General features: G+C 45.4%; 1 protein-coding gene and 1 long non-coding RNA gene across 11 annotated transcripts; one reads left to right on the plus strand and one right to left on the minus strand.

The window, feature by feature from the left end:
* Window positions 1-5,612: 5,612 nt before the first annotated feature.
* On the minus strand, window positions 5,613-7,786 carry LOC117070155 (spermatogenesis-associated protein 8-like). Of its 6 annotated transcripts, none has more exons than XR_004431797.1 (4): window positions 7,412-7,786; window positions 6,932-7,038; window positions 6,461-6,571; window positions 5,622-6,226 (listed from the first exon to the last, which is right to left on the minus strand). XR_004431797.1 is itself a non-coding variant. In XM_033188884.1 (4 exons), exons 1-4 carry the CDS (start codon window positions 7,673-7,675, stop codon window positions 6,105-6,107), a joined length of 453 nt encoding a protein of 150 aa, XP_033044775.1. In that variant the 5' UTR covers window positions 7,676-7,786; the 3' UTR covers window positions 5,622-6,104. The 6 variants fall into 6 exon arrangements, 4 of the variants coding, with proteins under 4 accessions (XP_033044778.1, XP_033044775.1, XP_033044774.1 ...); XR_004431796.1 differs by having other exon boundaries at window positions 7,285-7,786; XM_033188884.1 differs by having other exon boundaries at window positions 7,563-7,786.
* Window positions 7,787-7,856: 70 nt separating this feature from the next.
* On the plus strand, window positions 7,857-20,718 carry LOC117070156. 5 transcript variants are annotated; one of them, XR_004431799.1, is made up of 6 exons: window positions 7,857-8,020; window positions 9,490-9,594; window positions 9,721-9,903; window positions 13,842-13,963; window positions 15,148-15,301; window positions 19,474-20,718. It is a non-coding gene; the product is annotated as an uncharacterized LOC117070156 (long non-coding RNA). The 5 variants fall into 5 exon arrangements; XR_004431800.1 differs by lacking the exon at window positions 9,721-9,903; XR_004431801.1 differs by lacking the exon at window positions 9,490-9,594.
* The last annotated feature ends 6,129 nt before the right edge of the window (window positions 20,719-26,847 follow it).

The raw sequence follows: 26,847 nt of genomic DNA on the forward strand, positions 1-26,847 counted from the left end.
ATAAACAAATGTGAAATAGAAAATAGAAGAGTTACATTTATAATAGTTAAGGCCCCAGGCTTAACTAGGTTAAAAAAGAGTCATGGTTATTAATCTTAGGATAAAAATTAAAACTTGATCTCAAGGGAAGTTGAATTTTTCCCTTCAAAGTAAATTTCAAAGTGGTTGGTCCATGGAATCTCATCTAGGAGTACTGAACAGTGACAAGAACAGTATTCTCAGCAACATTCACACAGCACAAGGTGGTGATGAGTTACTTATGGCTGATCTTGTCACTTCCTTATGACTTCTCTATGATCAGAGTGTGAGTTGTGATGAACTGGTTTTGACCAAACACAAATTTAAAATCATCCCCTCTGGGCTCTGTGGTTGGCAGACTCTTGGGTGGCCTTCTCAAGAATCCCTACTTCTTGGTGTTCATGCCTTTATGCAATCCCATCCCCTTGAGTGGTTCTGTGATTTGTTTCTAAGCATTGGAATATGGCACAGATGATGGGATATTAATTTTGGGATAATGTTACATGAGGCTGTAACTTTCCTCTTGCTCATTTTGCTTGCAGACTCTATTGACTCTCCCTGGTATCAGGCTCTGAAGAAGTAAGCCTCCTTATGAAGAAGCCCATATAACAAGGAACTGAAGGTGGCCAACAGCCCTCGGTGAGGAAGTGAATCCTGCCCATGACACATGAGCTTGAAGGTGGATTCTTTCACAGTTGAGTCTCAGAAGGTACCCCAGCCCTGCCAACACCTTCACTGTGGCACCAGAGACCCGGAGCCAAAGGACCCAGATAAGTCACGCCCAGATTCCTGTTCCACAGTAATGGTGAGATATTAAATATCTATCTTCTTAAGCTGTTAAATTTGTACTAATTTCTTATGCAGCAATAAGTAAATAATACACATTTTCAAAAAATTTAGCGCAGAGTATACGCTTTTACTAGGCTGAATGGACCATCCAGGTGGGACTTGGAAACACTGGGTGGTGGTGTGTTTTAGGTTTTGGTCACTTTTCAATCTTTTGATTATGATCTCTCATTCCCTCATCGGTACTGATGTCAAATCTCAAGCAGAAAAGCCACGGCTAATATGTGAGTAACCTTGCCATGGAGTCAGAGTTATAAATGGAGATATGATATTGTGCTGAGATAATTAGGAAACTATAAAAACTTAAGGGCAAAGTGGAACATGTGTATGATTGGTGATATGATTTGGTTTCGTGTCTCCACCCACATCTCATCTTGAATTGTAATCCCACTATCACCATGTGTCCTGGGAGGAACCTGGTGGGAAGTAATTGAATCATAAGTGAGTTTCCTTGATGATGTTCTTGTGATAGTGAGTGAATTTTCATGATATCTGATGGTTTTAGGAGGGTCTTCTCACTTCCATCGGCATTCATTCTCTTACTTATTTTCTCTATTGATGCAATATGAAGAAGGACATGTTTGTTTCCCCTTCCACCATGATTTTAAGTTTCCTGAGGCCTCCTCAGCCATGCTGAACTGTGAGTCAATTAAAACTCTTTTCCTTATAAATTACCCAGTCTCGGGGATGTCTTATTAGCAGTGTGAGAATGGACTAATACATTTGGACTTATGGCAGGTGGCATGAAACATCTTTTGTGGGTCAAAGTCTCTCCAGGAATTTTTTCACACACACAAAAAAAGCCAGTCTGTTTAAAAAAACATGTACATGCGCAGCCCCCAAAGGGACTTTAAGTGAATATGTTCAGTACAGAGAAATAATCTAACTTTTGGAATGACAGATCTAGGATTAAATAAATTCTTCATTTGTTCATTCTTATAGTGAATAACTTTTGACTATCTTCCATGATGAAGATAAAGGAGAAAAGAGACCCAGTCCTGCCCTCAAACTCACAGTCCAGCAGAGTTAAGAGCTGTGACTATGTACTAAACATATACTAGGTACTGGGATACACCAAGAACTTGATACACATTGGCTGATTTGATCCAAAAAACAAAAGTTTGGTATTATCTCACTTTAACAGTTCAGCAAATTGAGATTTAAAAGTCATCAAGCAAGTAAGTAGCAAAGCTGGAATTTGGTCCTGAGTCTTTGGACTCTACCACTTTCTTTTGACCTCTTTCTTTTGATAGTTTCTTACATTGCCAAAAGAATATGTTTATTGTAAAACATGTATAAAATACGGGCAAATACGTGGAGAGAAAAGTTCACTTGATCTCACTACCATCTTTATAGCTATTGTTCTAAAATGTCTTATGGATGTTTTAGTGGGAAGATGGATGAATAATCATGTATATTGCCACAGTTTATTAAGCAATCTGTGTTTGATCTTTCAGGTTCTTTGGGGTTTCTTGCTACAGGGATTGTTGCAGCGACCTACTTAAAATCAGTAGCTCTTTCGACTTTTGTAAAAGCTTAAACTTACATTTCTAAAAGAGATGATGCTTCCTTGTTCCAAGAAAGGAAAGAGAAGGATTATCTCAACTGGTATAAAGGAGAAAGAAACTCCACCTAGACAATTAAGCAGAAAATGTCAGTGGACCCTGCATGCAAGGTGGAGCCAGTGTGGTGCTGGTAGAGGTGAGGAGCCCACAGAGAGGGCAAGTTGTGTGGTTCACCAGTGAGTCTGGACCCCAGGGCACAGGGATAACCCCAGACATGACACAAAGTCAGCAGCACTTCTGCATCCAAGGCACCATGGGGTCATGTGTGTTGGAATATAAGCATTGGAGAAACTATGCCAATCTCCTGAGACAAATGGCTGGAGGGGTCTTTTCAGTACTTTAGGGATCCTTGAGATCCAGAAGTCCTTGCACACCTCTGAGAAGGGGACGACTCTTGTTGTGACTGAGGCAAAATGTCCTGCCTTTCTAGTGCAGAGATGCTCAGAGGGAAGTGGAAAGAAAATAATGTGATACTTCTGATAACCCTGACTTTGTAGACTAAGACTCACAAAATCCATGCTTGCTCTGCCATCATTGCAAATATTAATTTAGGGGGTATGATGTAGAGAGTGTGATATTGCATTGAAAGTCCAAGAACCCCTGGTTAGGAACACATTCAGCTGAATGGCCTTAAGAGCAAAAATGAGGTTTTTTGGTAGAAAGAGAAATTCTACCCCAATTCTTCAACATCGGCTCCTGCCTGGAGATTTTAGCCTGTCGGCCTGTCCCACAATTTTAAAATTTACCCAGCCAAACCCCACAACTGTGTAAGCCAATTCTTTGAAGTAAAACCCCATCTATCATCTATCAATTTATCTATCTATCTATCTGTCTATCTATCTAATCTATCCATCAACCTATCTATCATTTAACCCCATCTATCATCCATCTATTTATCTATGTATCTATGTATCTATCTATCTATCTATCTATCTATCTATCTATCTAATCTATCCATCAACCTATCTATCATTTATCTACCTTACTGGTTCTGTATTTTCTGGAAAACCTAATTGATGTACTGTCATTTGCAAAATTGGAAAAGGCATCATTTGAATTCATCAACACTTGGTATACATAACTCCTAAATGACTTATTTTTTGACATTATTAGAGCTGATGCCCGGACATAAGGAGGGCAGCAAAGAGAGACAGAGGGAGAATTCCCTCAACTCTCTGAAAAGTGCCAGTTGAACTTTCTTATTAAGCAAGCATGGGAACTGACATCAGGGGTGGGGTGTGTAGGCTGGACTGGGCAAAGTCAGTGGGGGTCAGGGGGTAGGGTATGCAAGTTGGCATTATCTGATTATTATGGTTAGCTTAAATATTGGGCGACTTGGTGGTCTGACCAGCAACAACAAAGCTGTCAATCAATTGTTCAGCATTCTTTCCAAAGGTGGGACACTCCACAACCTTGGTTATCTACTAAGGTCAGTTCCTGGAATTCTTAGCAGTGAGGTAGTCATGTGGGTTTTGTGATCAGTGGGAATACATAGAAGAATGCTCTAGTGGTGATGAGCTGAAGCAAGCCCCATCTTTACTCTGTCTCAATTGGATGAAGTCCTCCCAGATTATCCAAGATCATCTTTATCAAAGTTCAACTTATTGTAGGCATTAAACACATCTGCAAAATACCCTCTTGGCAACATGTAGATCCACGTTCAATTGAATAAGTAGGTAATACAGTCTAGCCCAATTGATACATAAAGTTAATCATTCCCATAAGAAAGGGAAGACTTGAGCTGGACCTTAAGGATAATTAGGAGACAAAATAAGGACTGGCATGGCAGTGAGCAGGAGCAATGTAGAGTCCCAGGTGGCTTGCAGCTTAAAAGCATTTGGTCATATGCAAGTTCTAGAAAGGCCAATTCGGGGAAAGTGTGGAGAGTGATGGGGGAGTAGATTTAGAAGGCTCCAGAAGAGCTGATAGTCCCCGTCCAAACACTGGCAGTGAGAACAGGGAAGAGGGATACAACAGGGAAGATATGGAGATATGGAAGACACCGACTCCATAGCCCTCAGTGGCCCTCCATGTCAGTCACTGCTCATCGATCTCTATGTTCTTTTTGTCTCTCCATGGTCTTGATGTTCACATCTTTATCTTTTTTTTTTTTTTTTTTTTTTTTGAGGTGGAGTCTTGCTCTGTCGCCCAGGCTGGAGTGCAGTGGCCGGATCTCAGCTCACTGCAAGCTCCGCCTCCCGGGTTCCTGCCATTCTCCTGCCTCAGCCTCCCAAGTAGCTGGGACTACAGGCGCCCTCCACCTCGCCCGGCTAGTTTTTTGTATTTTTAGTAAAGACGGGGTTTCACTGTGTTCGCCAGGATGGTCTCGATCTCCTGACCTTGTGATCCACCCATCTCGGCCTCCCAAAGTGCTGGGATTACAGGCTTGAGGCACCGCGCCCGGCCTATGTTCACATCTTTTTCAACATCGTACTCTGTTTAGCCTCACCATTGTGAAGAATCTCTAGTAGGAGAGGCAACAGAGGTAGCAACATTTTGGCCACAGTTGTGTAGAGTGCATTGAATCCAGCACACTGGCACATACAAGCTTAAATCCCACACTCGTGTGCATGTCCCTGCACCAGCGCACAGACACACAGAATTTTTGACTGCAAAAGTTAATTTACTCATATTTTTAATCTTACCTGGAAACTTGTGCAGTTGGAGATTCAGAAATAGCTTTTAAGATATTAGCTTTTGAATCTGTAACTAGAAACCTAGCCCATATATCTCTTTGAGCAAAATGGAAATCGAATAATATAGCATAAAGGTGCATAGAGACAGTAGGTTGATAAATATTTCAAATCTCAGTTCTATTCCCATAACAATTCCTAGAGTCTTACCTAGGCAGAGAATGAAATTCCTTTTTGATCACAGTCTGATGAAATTTGTCTTTTTCCAGTGTTTTTGCAACAACTACCACCCATGATAGGTTGCTTCAAGATCTATAACAGTCTTTGAATCTGAAATTGATGAAGTGCCCTCAAGGTCAGCATTGTGTGTGCTGAGTCTTAACTCTGCCTCAGTAGGCACACTGGTCCTTAAATCCCCTTCTGAACACACGCATGCCTGTCTCACGGCCCTCATCTCCCTCATTTTTCTCCCTGAGCACACCAGGATGGCCCCCAAGCTTACTTTCAGCTGCTTTTAAATCTATATATTTCAGAAAAAAAACCAGTATCTTGTATACGCCATTTGAAATTATTTTATTCAGAAAAGTTCACACTGGGCATGTATGCCAAGCTCTGAGCTAAGCTCCAAGGATCCAGAAATATATGAGAAACAGTGTCTTGCCCTCTAGGATCTCTAGAGAAAGAGAAATGGAGACAATGAAGAGAGCCTAGCCTTGGCCTTGAATAGGGGAACAAAAGGCAATATTGGGGTTTGGCCTTGAGTAGACATCCAGAATACAGCATTCCAGGATGAGCATAACTAGGCTGCTGAGGATGGCCTTTCTTGGAGGTAGCTCAGAAGTGGAAGAGGGAGTTGTGGCACTGGTAGGACAGAAACTTCAAAGACCAGGTGGTGGGGCCTGATATAGAGTCATCTGATTGCCCTTTCCAGTTGAGTTCCAGGTGGTAAGGGGAAAAGGAAAAGAGACCAGTTCCCTGGGCTGTTAGCTAACTCTATGATGGCCAATGGAAGAGCTTCAGGGTAAGGGACACTACTGAAAAATCAGGACCAGCAATATGGGTGAAACAGGGCACTTCTCCTCTTTATCTTCTGAATCAGCAGAGAAGCAGATGGCACCCTTCGCCTTTGAACCCTTTGGATCTTTCCGTGAGAACAGCTCTTCCCTGTAAACAAAGAAAAAGAGGATAATTAGAGGCAGAATGGCACATAGAGAAAGACATCTCAGATGACGGAGAGAAAAACAGAGAGAATGGGTGAGGAGAACAGTGCTCCCTAAACATTCTCTCTTAGTAAACACAGAGGAAAGATTATCTGGAGAACACGTTTGGGTACATAAGTGATTGTCCAAGGCCCATCGAGCCACTATGGGGAGAGCATGCATCATTGTCGTCACAAACCTGTAACCCATGCTGACCGAGAAGCTGCAGAATGATGCTGCCATTCCAAAGGGACAACAGGAGAGAAGTTGTGATCAAAGGCAAAAATAGAGACAAAGGACAGGAGGCTACCTAGGATAAGAAAGGCCAGAGTGAGCTTGGAGAGGGCAGAGGCTGTAGGAAGGGAGGAGGCTCAGTAGTGGGCAGCTATCACTGAAGAGGCTCCTCCAGTTTATACTTCTTAAAGGAGAATAGGCACCGTCTCAGGAAAAGGGAGCAATGAGTAAGTATGCATGAGTAGCACTTAGGAGTGAGGAAGCGGGCAGCCAAGGCACTGGAGAGGCTGAACTCTGGATCTCCTAACAAATGAATGGGGTCCTCGGTCTCATCCTTGGCAGCACCCATCCAGGTTCAGGAAATGGAGAAGGGAGGAAGTCAAGAAACTGGAGTGTTAGTTTTTGAGGCACAGACTCAGCCCTGCCACCTACTTACCTTCCTTTGCAGGCCACATCAGGCCTTTGAGGCCTCCTGGGCCACCCTTGAAAGGCCTCCAGCTGCAGGGACATGTCATGGCTTCTGGGAAATGTCGTAATGAGGTTCTGCAGGAGAGAACACAGGGATGTCAGGACGTCCTGTCAGCATCAGGAGCCCACATTGAATGACAGCGTTGTGACCCAGCCTCACAGACTTGGATTTTGGGAAATATTCATCTCTGGCTTGAGTGGGAGGCACCTCAGGGCTGCGATCTCTTCAAGCCCATTTGGGAAATCTGGGGTGTTTTCAGCTCCTATCTCCAACCCTTCCAGCCTGCCCAAGCACACAGGGGCTGCTTCTCTTGTCCTTACCACCTGCCTCTCATGCCCGGCCCCAGTCACTGGTCTGAAGGGGCTCTGACAATTTAAGAGACTTAGGAATGCCGCAATTTCATAACTGTCTTCCCACAAAGAAATTGTAGCTTAATAGGAGCCAGACCTACATCTGGATTTGGAAGCTACAAGGACGGGACATCAGATATCTAAGACAAGGCAGCCTCTGAAAAGAGGGGGCAATTTCTTGGTAGAGGCAGGAATTTTCCTAGGCCCCTGACATCCCAGCCAGGGCTGCTCCTCGTGCCCTTACTTCCCTGAGGCCCAGGCTGCCACAAAAGACAGTGATCCCAGAAAGACACACAAGTGAAGCCCTGGGCTTAGCAGGGATGGAGCAGCCTGGTCTGAACAAGATGCATGGGCTGGCCATTTAGAAGCCCTTTCTTCAGGAGAGTCCTGCATTCAAGAACTACATGAGAGAAGTGAAGTGGGTGCTCTAAAGAGCAACTGCTAGCACATGCTTGGAACCCTGTGAGCTGCCCCAGAAGCCCCAACGGACGCAACTGCCACTGGGCGGGTGGGGGAGGGGAGGCAGCTTGGGCAGCCAAGGGTCCCAGTCTCCTACAAACTTCCTGCACACCTGGGGAAGGCAGCAGCTCTGGGGTCTGCAGGCAGGGCGCCTCATGGTTCCTAACTCTCCTAGAAATGAGAAGGAATTCACAGAGACCCACTTGATAACCTGTCAGGCTGCATAGCAGTGAGGCTTCCTCCTTTAGTAGGTTCTTGAAATTGTATATATATATACAAATAAATAGATAAACACACATATACAATATACAGAGTGGCTGCAGGTTTGCTACAGCAAGGCAGTGGGTGAAGGTGATGGGTGTGCAGTGGTGGACTCTGGAACCCCCCAAGGGGCTCCCCTGCTGGACGCAGAACTGTAGCCTTTGAGTGGCTGACCAAGAAAAAAGGAAGAGGGATGAGACAGAAGGCAGGGCTGCAAGGATACAAGGCCTTATCTACTAAGTCCTACTCTCCCATGTAGGCCATTACCCCTGACCTATCTGAGCTTCAGTTTCTCTGAAAGGAAAATGGGTCATCAAGAGACAAATACACAGGAGGAAAGGAAAAATCATGAGGGCAAAAGGTCCAGGGTGAATGGAGGGAAGGAAAAAAGTACAGAGATCAAGTAGAACCACAGACAGGAAAGAGCTTTGGCAAGACAGCGGCAGGGAGGTAAAAGAGAGGGGAAGTAATGGGAAACCAAGCCAACCCACTCCTTGGGTGGCAAGGAGAAGGAAGCTAAGGGTGGAATGGTGGAGATCTGGGGAAGGTAGAATCAGGAACCAGGGACAAAGTGCAGAAGAAACAGCCTACTGGACCAGCCAGCGTTGGAGGGTGGACCTGGGACGAGCAAGGCGTTTTCTTCTCATTCCAGTCAGAGGCAGGAGACAGGAAGTGAAGGGGGCCAGCTAAGGCAGGACAGGAGGAGGGCAGAAAGCTCAAAGTGTCCTTCTCCTGTTGCCTCATCCCCTCTCCCTCCAACCCTCCCAAAAGCCTTGCCCCAGAAACAAGGGAATAGAACCCAGGAAGGTTGAGTAGAGAGATGGGGTTCGGGCATCCTTTCCCTTTCCAGAGAGAAATGATAGCTTAACAGTGATCAGCTGAATGGCCGGGAAACACCCCCATAATGGTGGAGGGCTGAGCACCTAGTACCTTAGCCTAGGGGAAAGGGACAGGCTTGAGGTCTTCCCGGACTCTTCAGACTCTAGACGAGGTCTCCTGTCCAGGGAAGCTCAGGTGTGAGGGAGACTCAGAAACGGCTCCCAGGTGGAGGAGATTGGGCTACCTCCTCTGGGGAGGCTGCTTGAAGCCTAGTGGGTACAGCACAGAATAGCCAGAAGAGGGGGGTGCCAAGGCATGCCCCTCTCACAAAACCCCCATGAGGCTGCTCTCAAAACCCTAGCAGGAGCACCTCCACTTTTCTTTCCTCCAATCCCAAGGGGTGGGGGAACTCCCTTTGGACCCAGAGAAGCCCTCACATAGTCCTCCTGCTGGCCAGCTCTGCTATCTCAGGTCCCAGTGCCCTGGGAGATGAAGGCCATTGCTGCAGAGGAAAATCAAAATCAGACATCTGGGGAAGAAGTGTGATCCCAAGGAAGAAAATAAATGGCTCCCAAAATTGCTCAGTGTTCCCCTACTAAGCAGGAGGAGATGGATGTAGGATTTCTCTTCAGGCAGGGCTCTGGAGCATCTAACTGAGGTGTTGCTGTTGGATCATGCTCACACATGTAGAGAGCCAGCAGAAAAGGATTTTATGGGGAAGGTCCACTAAAACCTTTCTAGGTAAATCAAAATTCAACAGACCCAACTGCCAGGCATCCTGGTAGGGGTGGTGTCCTGGACAGGACACCACACCACTCACTTCCCTTTGCATTTCCCTATTGCCACTCTCCTTTGATATTTGTTTAGGAATTCACCCATCTGTAAGCTCATTGCTTTATCAAATATTTGTTGAGCTTTGCTGGGCAAAGGAGATATAAAAATGAATGAGACAAAGTTCCTGCATTCAAGTACCTTCCTGGGTGGTGAGAAAGGGCAGACTGACATGCTGAGAATGAAGAGAGAAATATAGGATGCAGGCGGATGGCTCAGGTAGACACATCCCTTAGTCCCTGCTCTCATGGGTAAATACAGCTACTGGGAGGAAGTTAACATCAAAAAATCCTCCAGCGGAGTCAATATTTGTTGCCTCTCACCAGGCAGATAGGAAGTTAGAAATCAGAAAGTTCTTTGCCCATTAGGGAATTTAGAGTCTAAAACCAAAACATACTCACACGTATTAATCGGGGTCCTTGCCTTGAGCAGCATCGATGTCAGGGAAAAGAAAGCTACTTGGCGAGTTAGGACACAGCGGGAGGGGTCTCAAAGACAGCCATTGAAAATGCCCCCAAATGCTGGAGACCTCAGGTTTGAAGGGCTTCTGATGGCCATATGGACTTATAATGGACATGGTTCAGAGGTTTCCTCCGACCAGCATAGGACTCGGGGAGGGGGAGCAGGGAAGCCCCCAGTATCCAGATTTTGGGGATGTCAGTGCTACAGGGACTGGGCTTATAACTGGAAGCTGCCTCTTTGGTGTCCCCAGTTGAAGGGCAGAGGTCTAGGGTGGGTCCCAAGAAGATGGGGACAGCCCAGATGATCATCAATGCAGTCTTGGCTGGCAGGGGAAGGGGGTTCCTGGAAGGGGTCACGAAGAGGTGGAGTGACACTGGAGTATCACCAAGGTGGTGCTTCCTCGCCACCGGAAAGCCTGGCCTGGGGAGGAGAAAGGAGGAAGATGACTCAGCTGGAATGACAGCCTGCCTACTCCCTGCTGCCCCTGTATTAGGCTATCACTGCTGGGGAGTGCATCTAAACAGAGGGCTATTTGATAAGTCTTAAATATCCACAGGACTCCCAACTCAGGAGAGACAATTGGGCAGAAACAGAAAAGTAAATGCTGAGATTATATCTGAAGAAAGAGAAAGAGCACAGCAAGAGCAGAACAAAGAGTCAGGATGAAAAACCTCATGGTGTCAAAAAAGAAGGAAGGAGATGAGAGGAAGAAGAGTGTCCCTTAGGAAACCAAAGTCAGAGTGAGGTCAGGACAAGGCTAACAGCACAGGAAGAGGTGACTGGCTGGACCTCGCCCAAAGAGGATTGAGCCTGAAGGCTTCAGGGATTTGGTCTGTGCTTTGTCCCTCTGCCCCTAACTCTGGGGACATGCCTCTCTTGGGGATAGAATGCAGATGAAGAGAAACAGAAGTGGCCAAGTCAAGAAGCCATGGGCTGAGGGTGCCCCAGCTGCCCACCTCCCTTGGGGCAAAGCTCATCCCTAGTTTACAAGGAGTGCATGACAACTGGCCCTTGTCCTGGGCCAGACCCAAACCCATACGGGCAACAAGGCATGTGTTTTTGAGCCTCTCTCCCACCTTCCAGCCCTATCCAGGTGTCTCTGGGAAGCTTCCCCCTACGGTCAAAGGAGTCCCTCCAGCAGCTGCCCTGCCTGACCAGGCACAGGTGACTCTGAAGAGAAGATGCTCGCAGCCCCATATCTTTTTCATTTTTTCTTTCAGAAAGATCTGCATCTTAACTAAAGTCTGTTTCCCACTGAGAGGAACGTGGCTCCATAGTTGATGTCAAGGAGAGAAAGGACTGTTTGGGGCTGAAGGGTGGGGACATGGGTCTTGGATCCCACTCGCCCTTCCCTGGGACTCAGGCAGCCCTGGGAAGCTCAGTTTTGTGGAGGACACAAGGGACCCTAGCTCAGCCCTGGGCAGGCAGGCGGGGAAAGGAGTGGCCCTTTGTCTGGGGAGGGACTGGGCTGCTCTGTGCCCAGAAACTACATGGATAAGCAGTTGCGTGATATGCACCCGAAGCCAGTCCCCGGGAAGCCCTGCCATTGAGAGTCAGTGCCACCACACAGCCCTCTCTGCACCCCTAGACCCCACGGATAGGGAGAAGGGTTGGTCCTGGACCCAAAGGACCCCTCAAGTGGAGTAAGGCTCCCCAACTGCTCTTGCCCAGAGAGCTCTGCCTATGAAAGGGCCCACCAAAGAGACCAGAGCTGAGAGATGGTATAAGCTCCCCTGCGGCAGTTGTGGTTGTAAAAAGGGGGGTCTCAGGATGAGATCTGAGTGCCTGAAAACTGGTCAAATCACAGCTCAGTTCAAGAAGCAAGCAGCAGTAGCCTGCTCCACGAGGTTAGGCTGAGGGCTGCTCTTCAGCTTGGCTCCCAAGGTGGTTTGCTCTGGATCAGCTGCTTTGAGTATTTGACCCATGAGTGACCTGCCACTTTCAGGTCGTCTTGGACCCCAAGCCAAAGTCTCATAGAAGTTGCCACTCATGACTTGTCTGAGTACATGGCACCAAAACAAACAAAGCCAGCCTGCTTTCTTTTCCTTTCTCATTCCACCACTCTCCACAGTCATGTCTCCATTCACTGATGTATCGTTCACTGAACAGCTATTAACTTGGCCTTGATACGAGACATAAAATAGAGAGTGGCACATAGTCCCTAATTTTAAGTAGCTCACTGCATCTTGGGGAAAGGTACGGTCCTCATGGGGAGGGGGTATTGGTGATGCTCGCTGGGGCCTTCCTTAGACTTCAGATATCAAGCCCTCATAGCCTATCTCTTCTATTGTACCTCACAGGGAACTAAAATAACTTTAGATTGTAAAGGTAGCTAAAACATTACTAGAAAACAGCTTCCATTAGAAAATATTTTAGGGGTGGCAAGGAGTGAGCAGGCCTCTGCCCATCAAGGTCTCATGGTCTTACAGGAGACACTACTTTGGGTGGACATGGTTCAGAGGTTTCCTCAGACGAGCACAGGACTAGAGGAGGAGGAGCAGGGAAGCCCCTGTGATCCAGATTTTGGGGATGTCAAATCCCATTGTCTCCCTTTATGCCATACTGGCATTTTAAGGACCAGGAGAAATCTTCAGGGCTACATGTCCAATGTGGAGAGTGCCCTGAAATTCTGGAAACTCCATCTCTTAAGGGTTCTGATGGTGTCATATGGGCTTATCAGGAGCAAGCATCATATGCTTTCTGCGACCAGCACAGGACTAGGGGAGGTGGAGCAGGGAAGCCCCCAGGATCCAGGTTTTGGGGAGGTCAGTGCTGTAGGGGCTAGACTTGTGTCTGGAAGCTGCCTCCTTTTGTGTTCTCAGTTGAAGGGCAGAGGGTGGTGGGCTGCTCTTAAGAAGATGAGACAGCCCAGATGATGGCCAATGGGAGTCTCGGGGGCTCCTGAAGGGGGCCAAGAGGAGCAGGGGTGAGGCTACAGCATCATTCAAGGGTATCATTCACATGTTGCTTCCTTGTCATTAGAAAGCAAGGTTTGGGGAATGATTAAATGGTAAATTTTGTAATGCATGTGTTTCATTGCAATTTTTCAGACATGGCATGGGGAGGAGAGAAGGTGTCCTCCCTTCAGCTTTGAGGATGGATAGGAGTGACGTGGGGTCAGAACCCCTCTCTGCTGTCACTCTTTGTGGAGCCCCAACACATTCTTTACAAAGAAGGAATGCCAAAGGAGGGCATTTTCATCTGACTCAAATGTCTAGAGACCTCGGGACCCTGGAGAGACAGAGACAGAGGTTCTGGGGTTATATTTGTGGACTGAGACAGGGGGAGATAAAGCCCCCTGAGAAAGACAGAACAAAAACAGTAGTGGGGAAGATATGATCAGAGACAAAATTAGAGACAGTAAAAGTGGAAACAAGGCACCCAGAGGGGCAGACAGCCATAGCCACAGGGGGAAAAGAGAGAAGTACAGAGACCAAAATATGAAATCGTTGGGCACAGTGAGCCTTTAGCTGGCTGTCTTCCAGGGGAAGAGTCAAATTCCTCTGAATTTCATGGTTTAAAAAGACAGAAATTGAGTCATTAGAGATTTTCAGTGGAGGAAGGACAAGGGATAGACAGGTCTCTTCTGGGATAGAACCACCAGTATTCTCTGTGATTCAGAGATATAAGTTACTTGCCTTATCTAGAGTGGCTCATCTCCTTGGCTACCAATTATCTTGCTACCTTCTGGCCAGGTGTAGGGCCCAAATTAACTAAGAAGACTGAAGAGAAGAGAGAAAGAAGCGAGAGAGCGGAGACCTGGCCGGGCGTGACACTGCTACTATCCTCTGAGTCAAGCAATTCCCAAAGCCGCCAGGTTAGCTGATCCTTGGCCCCATCTGTAGGGATTCTTTGTGGAGGAAATATGCAGATGGAGGGTGGTGGCGGCACACAGGGTACCTGAGACAAGTGCTCAGCCTTTAGAGACCCAATTCCTGCTGCTGCCCTCATTAGCTGCCCCTCGGCAGCCAGGGACCCACAACTCTGCCCTGCAGGCTCTGGACAGCTTTGGTCATAGCTCACCTCTAGCCTGGATGGGCCTGGTGGACAGTTCTGTGCTTGTTTGGGAAGTCCCCCCGCTTCTGCCCTTTAGTCCTTCTTCCTCCTATCTGGTCTCTCCTTTCCAAAGAGCTTTAAACTTTCTCAAAAGCAGAAAGGCGAAGGCATGTGGATGAGTTTCTTCACCAAAGAAAGTTTAAGCTTAGTAGTGGACATTTCTTAACAAAATGAAAAAGAACCAGGGTCAGGGGCTGACTACTTTTCAGACAGTGGGTGGTTATTCATGGTCAGGTGATTTCCTGACTTCTGCGAAAGCCCATCCCAGAATGTTTATCACTTTATTCCCTTCCAAAGCCCAGGCAGCCTCAAGAAAACTTCTAAGCGGGTCCCAGGCACAACTCTCTTAGAAGGAGAACAAACTAAGCCTGCAAATGGGAATTCAGAGAAGCAGAAGACTTGTCAAGAATGTCCAAATCACAATAATTAAATAACCAAGATACCCTAACCTATAGTCTAGGGCCCAGGACTAGTCTGGTTCTGACAGGCTTTTCCTTCATCAGTGCCCTTTGACTCCAGCTAACTTCAAGAAACTTACTCCTCTAGGATAGCCCACACATCCCATTGATGAATTTGCTAAGTTAGAGAAGGATCTGCATCCTTGCCCTGTGAGAACCTTCTGCCTTCAGTAAGCTCCCAATGTGAAGGGGGCATACAGACAATCAAGTGTGCAATCCTGTGGCCCCATGTTAAATGCAATATAATGTCCCCATGCCCTGATGCTTAGGAGAGAACCCTAGAGTCATCAAGGCAGCCATAGTAAAAGACTGCAAGGCCTGGCAATCTCTTTAATGGAAATGCCTTTGGAGATATTTGGCCTGTCCTCAGAGTAGCACATGGCAATGAAACAGGCTCTCACTCCCCAGGGGGGCAGAGGTTTCCAAGATTGTGGTCTTGGGTGACTGAAATACAGTGCTTGGATCAGGAACTCTTTTCTATTTCCAGGTGGAGACTAGAAAACCAAGAGAAGGGAAGTGATGGGTCAGAAATTTGTGCCTCGTGGACCATCCCTTTCCTGTCTGTGGAGCCTTCCAAGAAGGAAGGAAGGCAGCAATGAGAACAATCTGGCTAATGAGGTTGAACTCAAGCAATAGATCAGGTGAAAGAGGTTGCTTTTGCTTTGCTCTGCCTGGAATGTCCATAGGCCTTTCTTTCTTCATGGTACCTATTTTGTCATGCTGTAGACAATTAAAATTTTTAACATAGACCAACACAGACGCATCCTGCTTCCTGCTCTTGCAGGATATCGAGGATGTCCTGCAGCAAGGCAAAGTAAGCAAGAGCAGAGAGCAGCAGAGTCCTGAAGAAAACAGACATGGAGTGCAGGGGAGGCGAGGGGAAGGGAAAGGACAGGAGGGGAAGGGAGGGGAAAGAGGGAAGAGAAGGGGGAGGTGGGGTCTGGGGCATCAGAGCTGGGTCAAGGACATGGGGATCCAGGAACCTTGGTCTAGGAATGCATACCTTGGCCCAGTCTTGCTCTGGAAAGAGAACTGTGATGGAAATGAAAGACCACGATGGTCAGAGGCACTTTGAAACAAATCACTGTCTGACTTGCCTGTTCCCCCTTCTGATCCTCAGCATAAGTTTCTGAGGGAGAGGAACTCCGTGTAGAATGAGCTTCGATAAGGCTGCCTAAGAGGAGAAGAAAGGAAAAGAGGGCATTTTGCCAAAGGGAGGAGCTGGGGCTTGCTTCCAGTTAGCCCTCTGACAGCTCGCACTTTGGAATGTGTGTGTAGGTTGGAGGCAAGGGCGTGGGGCAGATAGAGAGGGCTATGGTTAGGGGAGTGGCTAGTGGTTAAAGGAATTCAAGTCCTTGTGAGGCCAGCTACTAGGCTTCCATCCTCTGGGCTGTTCCTTTGAGATCTTCATCCTTACCTGGTTCTAAGCCAGGCCATATCCCAGATTCAGCATTGAAGAGAGAATTATTAGATTGACCCAAGCCCACAAACTCTCCCTTCAAAATAGGCACTCCCAAAACTAAAGGGGCCCTACTGTCCCCAGGAAGAGCAATAACAATTAGGGCCAAACTTTGAGTTGTTTTTCACTCCTGGAAGGGATGTATATCCATATAGGAAGTAGGGTGAGCTGCCTGCCCCAAGGTAGGAGGAAGAATGACTTTCCAACAAAAGATTGAGCATAACCTCATTTTTATGCTATAGGAAATTATCAAATGACCTATTAGTAGAGCTTCTTTTAGAAAGACGAGGCAAAATTAGGCTGTTAAGAATGCTTTGCCTAGCACTTGGGAGGCCAAGGTGGGCTGATTGCTTGAGCTCAGGAGTTCAGTGCCAGACTGGGCAGCATGGTGAAACCCTGTCTCTATTAAAATATGAAAAATAAAATAGATAGATAGATAGATAGATAGATAGATAGATAGATAGATAGAGGCATGGCAGCATGTGCCTATAGTCCCAGCTACTCAGGAGGCTGAGGCAGGAGAATTGCCTGAACCTGGGAGGTGGAGGTTGCAGTGAGCTGAGATTGCGCCACTGCACTCCAAACTGGGTGACAGAGCGAGACTCCAGCTCCGAAAACAATAAGAGTGCCTTGCTCTGGTGATCTGAACCAGTCATCGCCCTTTTATTTCATTATTCACTTTACTTGGGATTACGCCCCATCTTCCTGGTTCTTGGCTTTGATCACCCCCAATTCATTCCCAGTCAACTTCTTTGGACTAATACTTGTCTCAGGAGACTTTACTCATACTGAGCTCTGAGTTTCCTGGGAAAACCACATCTCTTTACTAATGGGACTTTGTGTTGCAAATGAGAATGCCTATTTTGAAGCGAGTGTTTGTGGACTCTATTCTTTTTCACAAGCATTTTTTTTTTAATCCATAAATTTAATATGTACCTTTTATTTTTTTCATTAAGGGCTCACGGGACTTGTCTTGATCTGTAGTTTTGGCTACACCTGCTTGGGACAGCCTGGTCTGGGAATTCCTGCCACCACTAACTCACTGACTTCTACTTGCCTGGGATCTATTAGAATTCTTCCGTTGCAGATGTTCTGACACACTGAAGCCGCCTTACCTGACAAGCTAATACCCAATTCCTTCTAGAACTCATGGATTTATATTCCTCTTCTCTCCCCACTCTTGTCCAGACCTTTACATCCTGGATTCTTTACCATTTCTGCCCCTGGGACTCTTGGATATCATTGTCACCCATACCCATAAAGCACCTTAGGAACTGGACATTACTATTTTAATATTATTCAAAACACATCCATGGACTCTCAAGTGTGAGGCATATACTCTAATAAGTCTTGGGGATTCAAAAATGAATGAGAAACCGTGTCTTTTCCTCTAAAAGCAATCTTGTAAAATTGCGTCCAGTAGCTTCCAAGACATTAGAGGTGAAGTTGAATTTGTAAGCTAACATAGGGAGTCAATGTCTTGGATGGCAAATGGAAAAAATCCTTAAAGCCTCTAGTCTGTGAGTGGCTGGGGTTGGGCTTGAGAAGTTCCTGGGAAGGAACTTTCTGACACAGTAGATACTCCCCGGACTGAGTCAGCCTTTCTGGATGTGTTTCTAATAATGGGGTCCACAGTTGGAGAGGGAAACCTCATTATCAGAGTTCCCAGCTAGAAGCAGACAGAAAGCCCGTGGGGTGAGTGTCAGAAGGTTTGGTTTCATGTCTGCAAACCAAATGGTGGCTACTGGAAAAGTGAAAAAAGAGTGATCAATGAAAAGGCAAGGCCGGGCGTGGTGGCTCAAGCCTGTAATCCCAGCACTTTGGGAGGCCGAGACGGGCGGATCACGAGGTCAGGAGATCGAGACCATCCTGGCTAACACGGTGAAACCCCGTCTCTACTAAAATATACAAAAAATTAGCCGGGCGAGATGGCGGGCGCCTGTAGTCCCAGCTACTCGGGAGGCTGAGGCGAGAGAATGGCGTAAACCCGGGAGGTGGAGCTTGCAGTGAGCTGAGATCCGGCCACTGCACTCCAGCCTGGGCAACAGAGCGAGACTCCGTCTCAAAAAAAAAAAAAAAAGAAAGAAAAGGCAAGACCAGAAGGGATACAAAGAGTGAAACACCACCTCCAGGGCACAAGGTCCCCCAGCCCAGAAGCTGCTCACTGATGTCCAACTCCACCCCTGCTTTCTAACCCCACCGTAGCCATCCCAGGGTCCTGTTCCTCCTATGAAAGAAAAAGTCAAATGGATGAGCCACAATGGCCCCACTAGGGAAAGAGAATCTGCTAGGTAGGGAGAGAGATAGCTATATAGAAAGATACAAAGAGATACATAAAAAGAACAAGACATAGAAATAAAATAACAAAGAGTGACAGCAGCAGAAAAATAACAAAAGAACTGGTTGCTTCCCCTAGGAGAAAATCCAGAGTGCAGAGCAGTGATGAGGAGACTGGGGGCAAGCAACAGATAGAGAATGCCAGCAGAAGGCAGAAACAGAGGTGTCTATGTCACAGACCTGGAGGGATTCAGAGAGGGCAAAGGGCAGAAGCGGGACTCTAGCTACAATATTCTGTCCCGGTGAGCCCACCATCTGTCCCTAGCATGCTCATGCTTCTCCCCACACATTCACAGCTCCTGCAGAAAGACAAAACCATAGAGGAAAGCACTCAGAAAGGAGCAGGATGAGGGAATGCAAAGAAAAGGTAAATGAGGGAAGCGTTGAAAGATACAGGGAAGAGAGAAGGGGTTCTGGCCTTTGGTGTGGAGGCCAGAAAGATACGCAAAAGGCTGGAAATGTGCCCCACAGTCATCACAAACCCCACTCCCAGGCGGACTCCTGGTACACATGGAAGCAAAGGAGTAAAAAATGTGGTTGGATGAAGTTAGATTGCTTGGGGCCACTGAAATATCCCCAGAAAATTTCTCTCTTCAGCTTTCGAAATAAGTTACTCTAACTCAGAGTTGATGCTTCTGCAGATGGGTTTGGATGCTACCCAAGCTCTAGGTCCCCATCATTGCCCCTTGCCCCACTTAGGGCAGGAGAAGGTGTCTAGTATCCACTAGGCACCATCCAGTGAAGTGCTCTTAAACTCCGGAACTTGTCTCACCTTACTACAGTGAGGGAGAGGTGCTTGCTTCATTTGCAATCGCTGGCCTTTGGCCTAGTATGAGGTCCTAATCCTGTGCTCTGGAGTGGAGAGGCAAGCCTCTGTGCTCATCCCAACAGAACCTCTTCCAGTGGCAGCAGGAGGGACGGGAGACAGGTGAAGTTAGAAGATGCTTTGCTGTATTCACCAAGTCTTCAAAACAAGAGCACTGAAGTGCTGAGGACTGTTTTTCCTTGACTTTTTAGCCTTGATACAATGGCCACAAAGAAGAGCTCTTCACAGTAGAAGCTTGTTATGTTTGCTTTGCCGTCATCCACCATAAGGCCTGGAATACAACCTTCTTCCCATTTCAGTAAACATCTACTGAGTAAATCACACGAGGATATCTGCTTTCTCAGGAATTTTACTAAACTACTGTTTGATGGTAAACTTAACTTCAGAGGACTTCAACTGTAGCCTGAACCAGTTGAAGTTTCTTCATGACAAGATATGGGTGAGAGAGGGGGGAACCACAAAAAAATCTGCACTGCTAGAAAAATGGTCCCATCATAATTCAGGTCAAGGCTCTCGAACCAAGTGTAAAAGCTAGGCCCAGATTTTCCTTCAGCTGGGACCTGGAATTGGTCTTGATCAGTTTATTGCAGGAGACACGTTCCTTTGTAGGGCCCAGAGCAGTGCAGGCACAGAGTTGCAGAAAACCCACAGCAGTCTCAGACTTTTCAGAGAAACTGCTCCAACTTTAAGGTTCACGTCCTAAAAAAACCCACCAGTCCCAGTGCTCATATACTTGTCTCTCTCCTTTGTCTTCAGGTTTTCTTATCCTTACTTCATGCTTTACTTGACTCTCCGCTGACTTACTTAATAGATACATGAAAACACTTGAGAACTCTTTATCTAAACTCCTTGATGAAAATCACTTTACTTGGCAAATATTTATTGAGCTTTATCTTATATTGAACTCCTGGTAGTGTTGAGAACTCAAATTCAATTGAGAATTTGTTTTCCCCCACTGAGAATGTCACTGTTGAGTAAGGAGGAGTGGACTGCGGGAAAGGAGGCTGGAGTCAGTCAGGGAGCAGAGTGTCCCTTAAGGAGTCATCCTATGGGAATTTGCAAATCACAGTGGGGTTCAAGAAGGTGACAGTGGGTAACTTCTTTCTATTCCCAGGTGGAGAAGAAAGAGCCAGATGGTCAGGATGATGAACAGGGAACTCCCCTTTAGATGTCATTCTTCTCATGGCAAGTGATGACAGTGGGAGAAGCAGAGGCTGGGGCATCTGAGAAAGTGGGAAAATGAGATTTCCACATGTTTTTCAAAGGCAGGGTGATCTTGGTTGAACCAGTTGCCTCTAGGGTGGCAAAATGGTGCCCTGTCCCTTTCCTTCTATTCTCACATTGCCCTGTTGATAAAAATGGCCAAACTCCATAAAATTGTTGAAGAGATTTATTCTGAGCCAAATAGGAGTGACCATGGCCCATGACACAGCTCTCAGGAGGTCCTAAGAACATGTGCCCAAGGTGGTCGGGGTACAGCTGCATTTTATGTATTTTTAGGGAGGCATGACACATCAATCAAATACATTTAAGAAATACATTGGTTTGGTTCAGAAAGTTGGGACAACTTAAAGCAGGGGCTTCTAGGCTATAAGTAAATTTAAATATTTTCTGGTTGACAATTGGTTGAGTTTATCTGAAGACCTGGGATCAATGGAAAGGAATGTTCAGGTTAAGGTAAAGGATTGTGCAGACCAAGTTTTACTGTGCAGAGGAATCGTGCAGATAGCAGACTTCAGAGACAGAGAGCAGATTGTAAAATATTTTTTTATCAGACCTAAAAGGGTGCCTGGCTCTTAGTTGATTATCTCCTGGATCTAGAAAGAAAGGAAGGAAAACAAAGGGGAAAGGGGATTCTCCACAGAATGTGGATTTTTTCCCACAAGAGACTTTGCAGGACAATTTCAAGGTATAGCAAGAAAATATATTTTGGGGTAAAATACTTTGATTTTCTTCCTTGTTATGCCAAACGGGAAAGTAAGTCACGATACACAGGGTCAAATAAAACCCATCTGATGAGATTTATGGCTTATAGGGCATGACTCCCCAGACTCCTCAGGATAGGAATTTGGGCAAGATAAAAAATCAGAGCTTTGTCCTCAGTCCCTTTGGCCATTCAGGCTCCAATCATCCCTTTCTGTCTAAAAATGATATTAAATAAACAAAATAAGAGGCAAACAGACAAACTAGGAAGAAGGAAATAGGAAGACAGAGAAGTCAATTTTTTTCAGATGACTAGAAAGACAATGTAAAGATATGATGGCCAAAGAAAGATAGTAACATAGAAGAAGAAAACTAAAGATGGAGCAGGAAAAAAAGTAATGCAGGGAAATGTGATTTGATGGCAGAGGCCAAAAAAGGGAGGCCCCCGGACAGATGGAGGAAGAAGCACAGACGCGAAGGTGGTGGTGCTGTGCTGTCAGCCATGCCAGGCCACTCTCTTCCCTTGAAGGGCAGTGCCTGGGGCAGCTTTATTCCTTGGTTCCTAGAAAGGGACATGAAATGTAATTTGACAGAGAAGGTACATCCAGAGAACATATAGGGGCCAGATGAGGTAGCTGTGAAAAGAGCATGAAGGATCTGAAGGTCCAAAGTATGCCCACCACTTCCTCACTTCACCTAAACCCCAACCTATTTCTGTACCTTCACCCCAGCTGTAGATGAATCACGGGCCTGACCCAACTGAGCTGAAGGTAATAAAGAGAAGAAAGGAAGGTGATATGCTGGAGGCTCAGATTGTGGCATGCTGTGTCCGAGTCTCCATTTCCCTTCCTTATACCAGTCTAATTTGATTTCATTAACACTGTCCCTTATTTGGGGGCAGTATTCTGGGAGCTGACAACCAGAAACTCATCCTTTCCTCTTAGGGGTGGGTGCTGGGAGGGATCGGGGTGGGGGAAGTAACAGAGAGCATCAAGAATATGCCTGTTGGATCAGGGTTCATGCCCTTGTTAACACACTCAAGACTTTTAAATTTAACAGTCCCTCGCTTACCAAGATAAAGCTCAAGCTTCTTATATACATGTCATGCATAACAAGATATTTAAAAAGGTTTCTTGTTTTGTTTTCTTTGTGATTTAACAAGCCAAGAAAGAAAAGTAGATGGGAAATTTCTCCTATCTTTTAAAGTAAGGAACTTGACTTACAAAGAAGGCAGCCATTAATACCAATTTTGTGAACCTTAGTTCAGCACTGGTATGAACGGACTAAAAATGTTGGAATTCTGGAAAACAAAAAATACTTTTCTGGAGAAATGTCTTGAAGTGGGGAGGTAATTTTGGTATTCCTTGCTGAGAAAGAGGAGTGTGTCCCCCATAAACTCACACTGAAGACTGGCCACAAAGAATGCTGGTGGATCTGTCCCTTGAATTTTTCCAGGCACAGTGCCTTGATATCTGACCCCAGGGGAAGAAGTGGAGACTCACACTGAGGCTGTCAGGCAGAGAAAGATTTGGTTTCCATGGGGGCTGGCTGTGCCGCTATAGAAAGGGAGTCGAGCCACTATGGTTTGCTGTATGGCGCTGACCAGACCTGCCACTCAAGGGGAAGCCCTAACCAGGAGCCATTTTTAAATCCCATCCAGGAGAGTTTCTAGGAAGGAAGTGGTGGGAGTAAGGAGGAGTGTTTGAAAAAGAAGAGGCAATTGCCGACTTTGGGACAGATTTGCCCATGGCTGGGAGGGTGCAATTAGATGTGCTCAGGGCGCCAATCTGAGGTATATACTTAACAGCACCCTGGTAAGGGTCAGCCCTGAGCATGTACCATGGCCAGATCAGGGGCTAACTAATCCACTTCTCCATTCTTCAATACTGGGATCCACAGTAAGGCCAGCAGGGATGAGGAGAAAGAAACAAATCTCAAAACTGCAAACCACACCCTTATCTCCCGCTGTGAGTACCCACCATAGCCACTACTGAAGAGAGGGAAAACGCTCTAAATGAAGTTCACAGTGTTGACTCTTGGACAGGACTTGGTATTTCAGTTACTGAAATGGATCTCTCTTACGACTAAAACTGACTCCAGGACTTGTTATTATCCGAAAGTTTCCAGAAAAAGTCTAGAACTGGCCCAAGATTTCACCCAAAGGAGGGAAGGCAAGAAATTGCATCACAGGGAAGATTTTACATTCTCAGTTCTTCTTGGAGGTGGGGGGGGAGGGGGCATTTGGGTCTTGTAAGTGGTTAGTGGAAATTTCCTTTATCACTTGCCCTGCCCTTTAGTCTCACAGCAGCATATGTTAAGGAAACACTTGGAGTTTTCTGAAAGGCTACTTTTCTCTCTGTGTTAACCTAGCCACATATTTATGGCTCTGCTAAAATAGACATCTCGCCATCATTCTTCTCACTCCTTTGGAACGAGATTCTCTGGAATGTACCCTAGTCTTGACTTTCTTCTGAAAGTCTTCTGGAATTTCCCCTGAACCGGGAGAGGCTCACTCCAAAGACTCCCCTGGCACCCCTGATTATCTCTATGGCTGGGAATTCATCATTTCCTTGTCTTTGGTTTCTCCCAAAACACTGTAAATTCCTTGAGAGCAGGGACTCTACCTATTCACTCATCTATTCCCAGGGGTTAGAAAACTTGGCACATTGTAGATGCTTGTTAATGTTTGTTGAATCAATGCATGAACACACATATACACACGCATACACATGCACACACATACTTTCCTATGACATGCTGAATATATGCATAACTACTTCTGTTTACTTTCTGGGCAATGGCAAGGATTTCAATATATGAGACTTGAAAGACAGTCATTTCGAGGGATAGCTAAAAGAAGAAAGAACAAGACGTAGACCAATGAAACTGGAGAGAAGGCGTGCAGAGAAGAAAGGTTTTTTTCTGAAGCCTTAGTAAAGGTAAAGCAGAAGGGAACTAGAAATCATGAACTTAGGCACAGGGGTTTGAGGGAAGATTGCTGAGTCTTAGGTCTGAGGACAGCTGGCAGGCTCTGCGTGAAGTTGTTTTGAACAAGGCTGCTTACCAAGGTGTAAATAAGAAAACAAAGAAACTGGTTTAACATATTTTCCTAATTCAACTCCAGAATGCAAATAAAGACTGTATATTGAAGGGTACACTGAGGGGGGAGATAAAGTGAATTATCTGCAAAAAAAGAGGGGGCCGGTGAAAGAAAGAGACACAGCAAAAGAAAGCTGGGGTAGTAATCCACAAACTTGGGAAGAATTAATACAGTACCTCAGGGTCATGGCCCATCACTAATGGTGCCGCAGGAGAGTGGTCAGTCCTCAGGGGGAGATAGCTTCAGGGTGGCTGGACCCCAAGAGATGGCTTTAGGGAAGCTACACCCTGGGGTTCTAGGATCCTGACTTCCAGTGCCCATCACCAGTAAACTGTGCCTGTTACAAACATTAGAACAGCAGTGTTCACTGTGATCAGAGACCAGAGTTTGTATAGTCTCTGAGACATTTGCGCAACGGGAACAGAAAAAAGAGGGCACCCCCAAATAAGTGATAATAAATTTTGCTTATGCTAAAAGGGATGGGAACTCAGAGGCAGATTTTATTTTTTTAAAAAGGAAAGAAAAAAGAAGTAAATAATGTTGCATCACTTTAATCTGTAAGTGGAGTAAGAATTTTAACAGCTAAACCTGCCATACTTGCAATGTCTTTGGTGAGTAGTTGTACTCAGAGTTTTTCTAAAAAGCCTTTTCAGCTCTGCTGAAGAGATTAAATACAAATTAAAGTTCTGTTGGACTCAGGGATCTCCGAAATCCTCTATGACTATTTACTGAGTCAGGACCGGGGAGAAGGATCCAGTAAGCAGGAAATCACATCAGAAACAAGCTATGAAAATTTGGGCGAGGACCCGACATAGAATTTAAAAATGTCTTTCTTAGGCGCGTTAAAAAAATTAATTCCATTGTAAACATCTCATTGAAGCAATAACGTAGTAAGTTCAAGAAAAGTTTCTAGTAAGCAAAACATGGCTTATGGGCAACATTTGGAGGAAACAATGATGATTATGGTCATTATTAAACATCCAAACAGCAAGACAATGGCTAAACTTAGCATAAATCAAAGTCCCCGAGGGCAGTAGTAACAACAAAATGCCTCCAATGAGTGTTTCAATAGGCTTTGCAAAATACTGAGTGTCATCGCATGTGTGTGAGGCCCTTAATAAATATCCTTTAGTGGTAGGAGAAATGGGCCAGAAATGTTCCGCAGCATTAAGAGGAGTATTTGTCCATTTTGAGATGACTTCTCAAAGCTGCAGACTAGCCAGTTGTGAGCTTCCATTTGAGTGCATGTAATCATACTCTTTTGGTGAAAAATTGTAGGCCTGTTTTGTTTAATTGCAGTCTCCAGGGTTTCGGTTCCTACTATGAACCCAGAGAACAGGCCAGAAGCATGTTGTACAAGCCTTCCATTTTCACTGTCCAGTGACCGGTATCCAAATTCCCAGATTTTGACAGTAAACTTCACTCAGTTTTGTTCTAATTGTTATCTGTAAACATTTTTACTCAGAATGTTCTTAAATGAACTCAGGGAAAGCTGTGCATTAAATAGACACTTAACAGATGGTCAAGAGAGTAGTATACTGAAATTTGGTAAAACTGCACTAATGATATTTATATACTACACTGGCAAAAACAAAACAAAACCAAATTAAAATCCAATATTTGTATATTTCAAATTATCATAACTGTCCATAAAACTATTTGAAATAATAATTTCTTTTTAGTTTTAAGAATGAAAAAATATTATTTTATATAAAACCTCCAAATCCCAACTCTTCAAAATCCAACAGGATATATATGGAAAAGAGTTATAGTTTCTTTAAATTATTAAGAAATTGAGATATCTCTTGTATAATATAATTTAAAAATCTATTGGCTAGTAAGTACTGGCAAAGTGAATATTTAACCAATCTTCTGAAAAAAAAAAATAATACCAGCACTTAAGAGTCTAAGATTCTAAGACAATGCATCATTTTGAATTGGCCAAATGCATCATAATTTTTCTAGAAGTTCAAATTTTATTTTCCATTCTCTCAGAAAAATGCAGACAATAAAACTGGGTACGGTGGCACACACTTGAAGTCCCAGCTCCTTGGGAGGCTGAGGCAGGAGGATTGCTTGAGTGTGTGAGTTCAAGGCTGCAATGAGGTGTGATGGTGCTACTGTACTCCAGCCTGAGCAACAGAGCAAGACAGGAATCTCAAAAAAAAAAAAAAAAAAAAAAGTAGACTTTATGGGATAACACAAAGAAAATCATCATCCCATCTTCAATTAATGTTGAACACTGTCTTAAATAGTGCAGGATGAATGAATTTTATGGGAATCAGTGTTTCCTGGTTTGAAATAGTCTACTGATTATTTTCTGTCCTAAATGAACATGTTAGAGGGTGCCTCGAGAGTTGCTCAAACCCTTGCTCCATATATTGCAAGAAAACTCCTCGAGTGTAGATTCTGTGTCTGATGAGTATCTCTCTCCAGCACACAGCCAAGGGCTTGGGCCATAGGAAATATCCAGAACTGAGGACTTCTCCTGCCAAGCCGAGGGAATCTGAATGTGAGCCCAAGGCTGGCAGCTTTCATGACT

The sequence above is a fragment of the Trachypithecus francoisi genome, unplaced genomic scaffold (genome assembly GCF_009764315.1).
Source record: "Trachypithecus francoisi isolate TF-2019V2 unplaced genomic scaffold, Tfra_2.0 Lachesis_group3, whole genome shotgun sequence".
In the NCBI taxonomy this organism is placed as follows: Eukaryota; Metazoa; Chordata; class Mammalia; order Primates; family Cercopithecidae; genus Trachypithecus; species Trachypithecus francoisi.

Bases quoted from the DNA above. Each gene is read 5' to 3' on its own strand.
- LOC117070155 (XM_033188883.1), bottom strand. From the start codon at position 7,707: ATGCAGGACTCTCCTGAAGAAAGGGCTTCTAAATGGCCAGCCCATGCA. The intron at 7,039-7,558 runs GTAAGGGCACGA...TCTCTCCTGCAG, and splicing joins GCAGCCTGGGCCTCAGGGAA to AACCTCATTACGACATTTCC. The intron at 6,227-6,460 runs GTTTGTGACGAC...CTTTGTTTACAG, and splicing joins TCGGTCAGCATGGGTTACAG to GGAAGAGCTGTTCTCACGGA.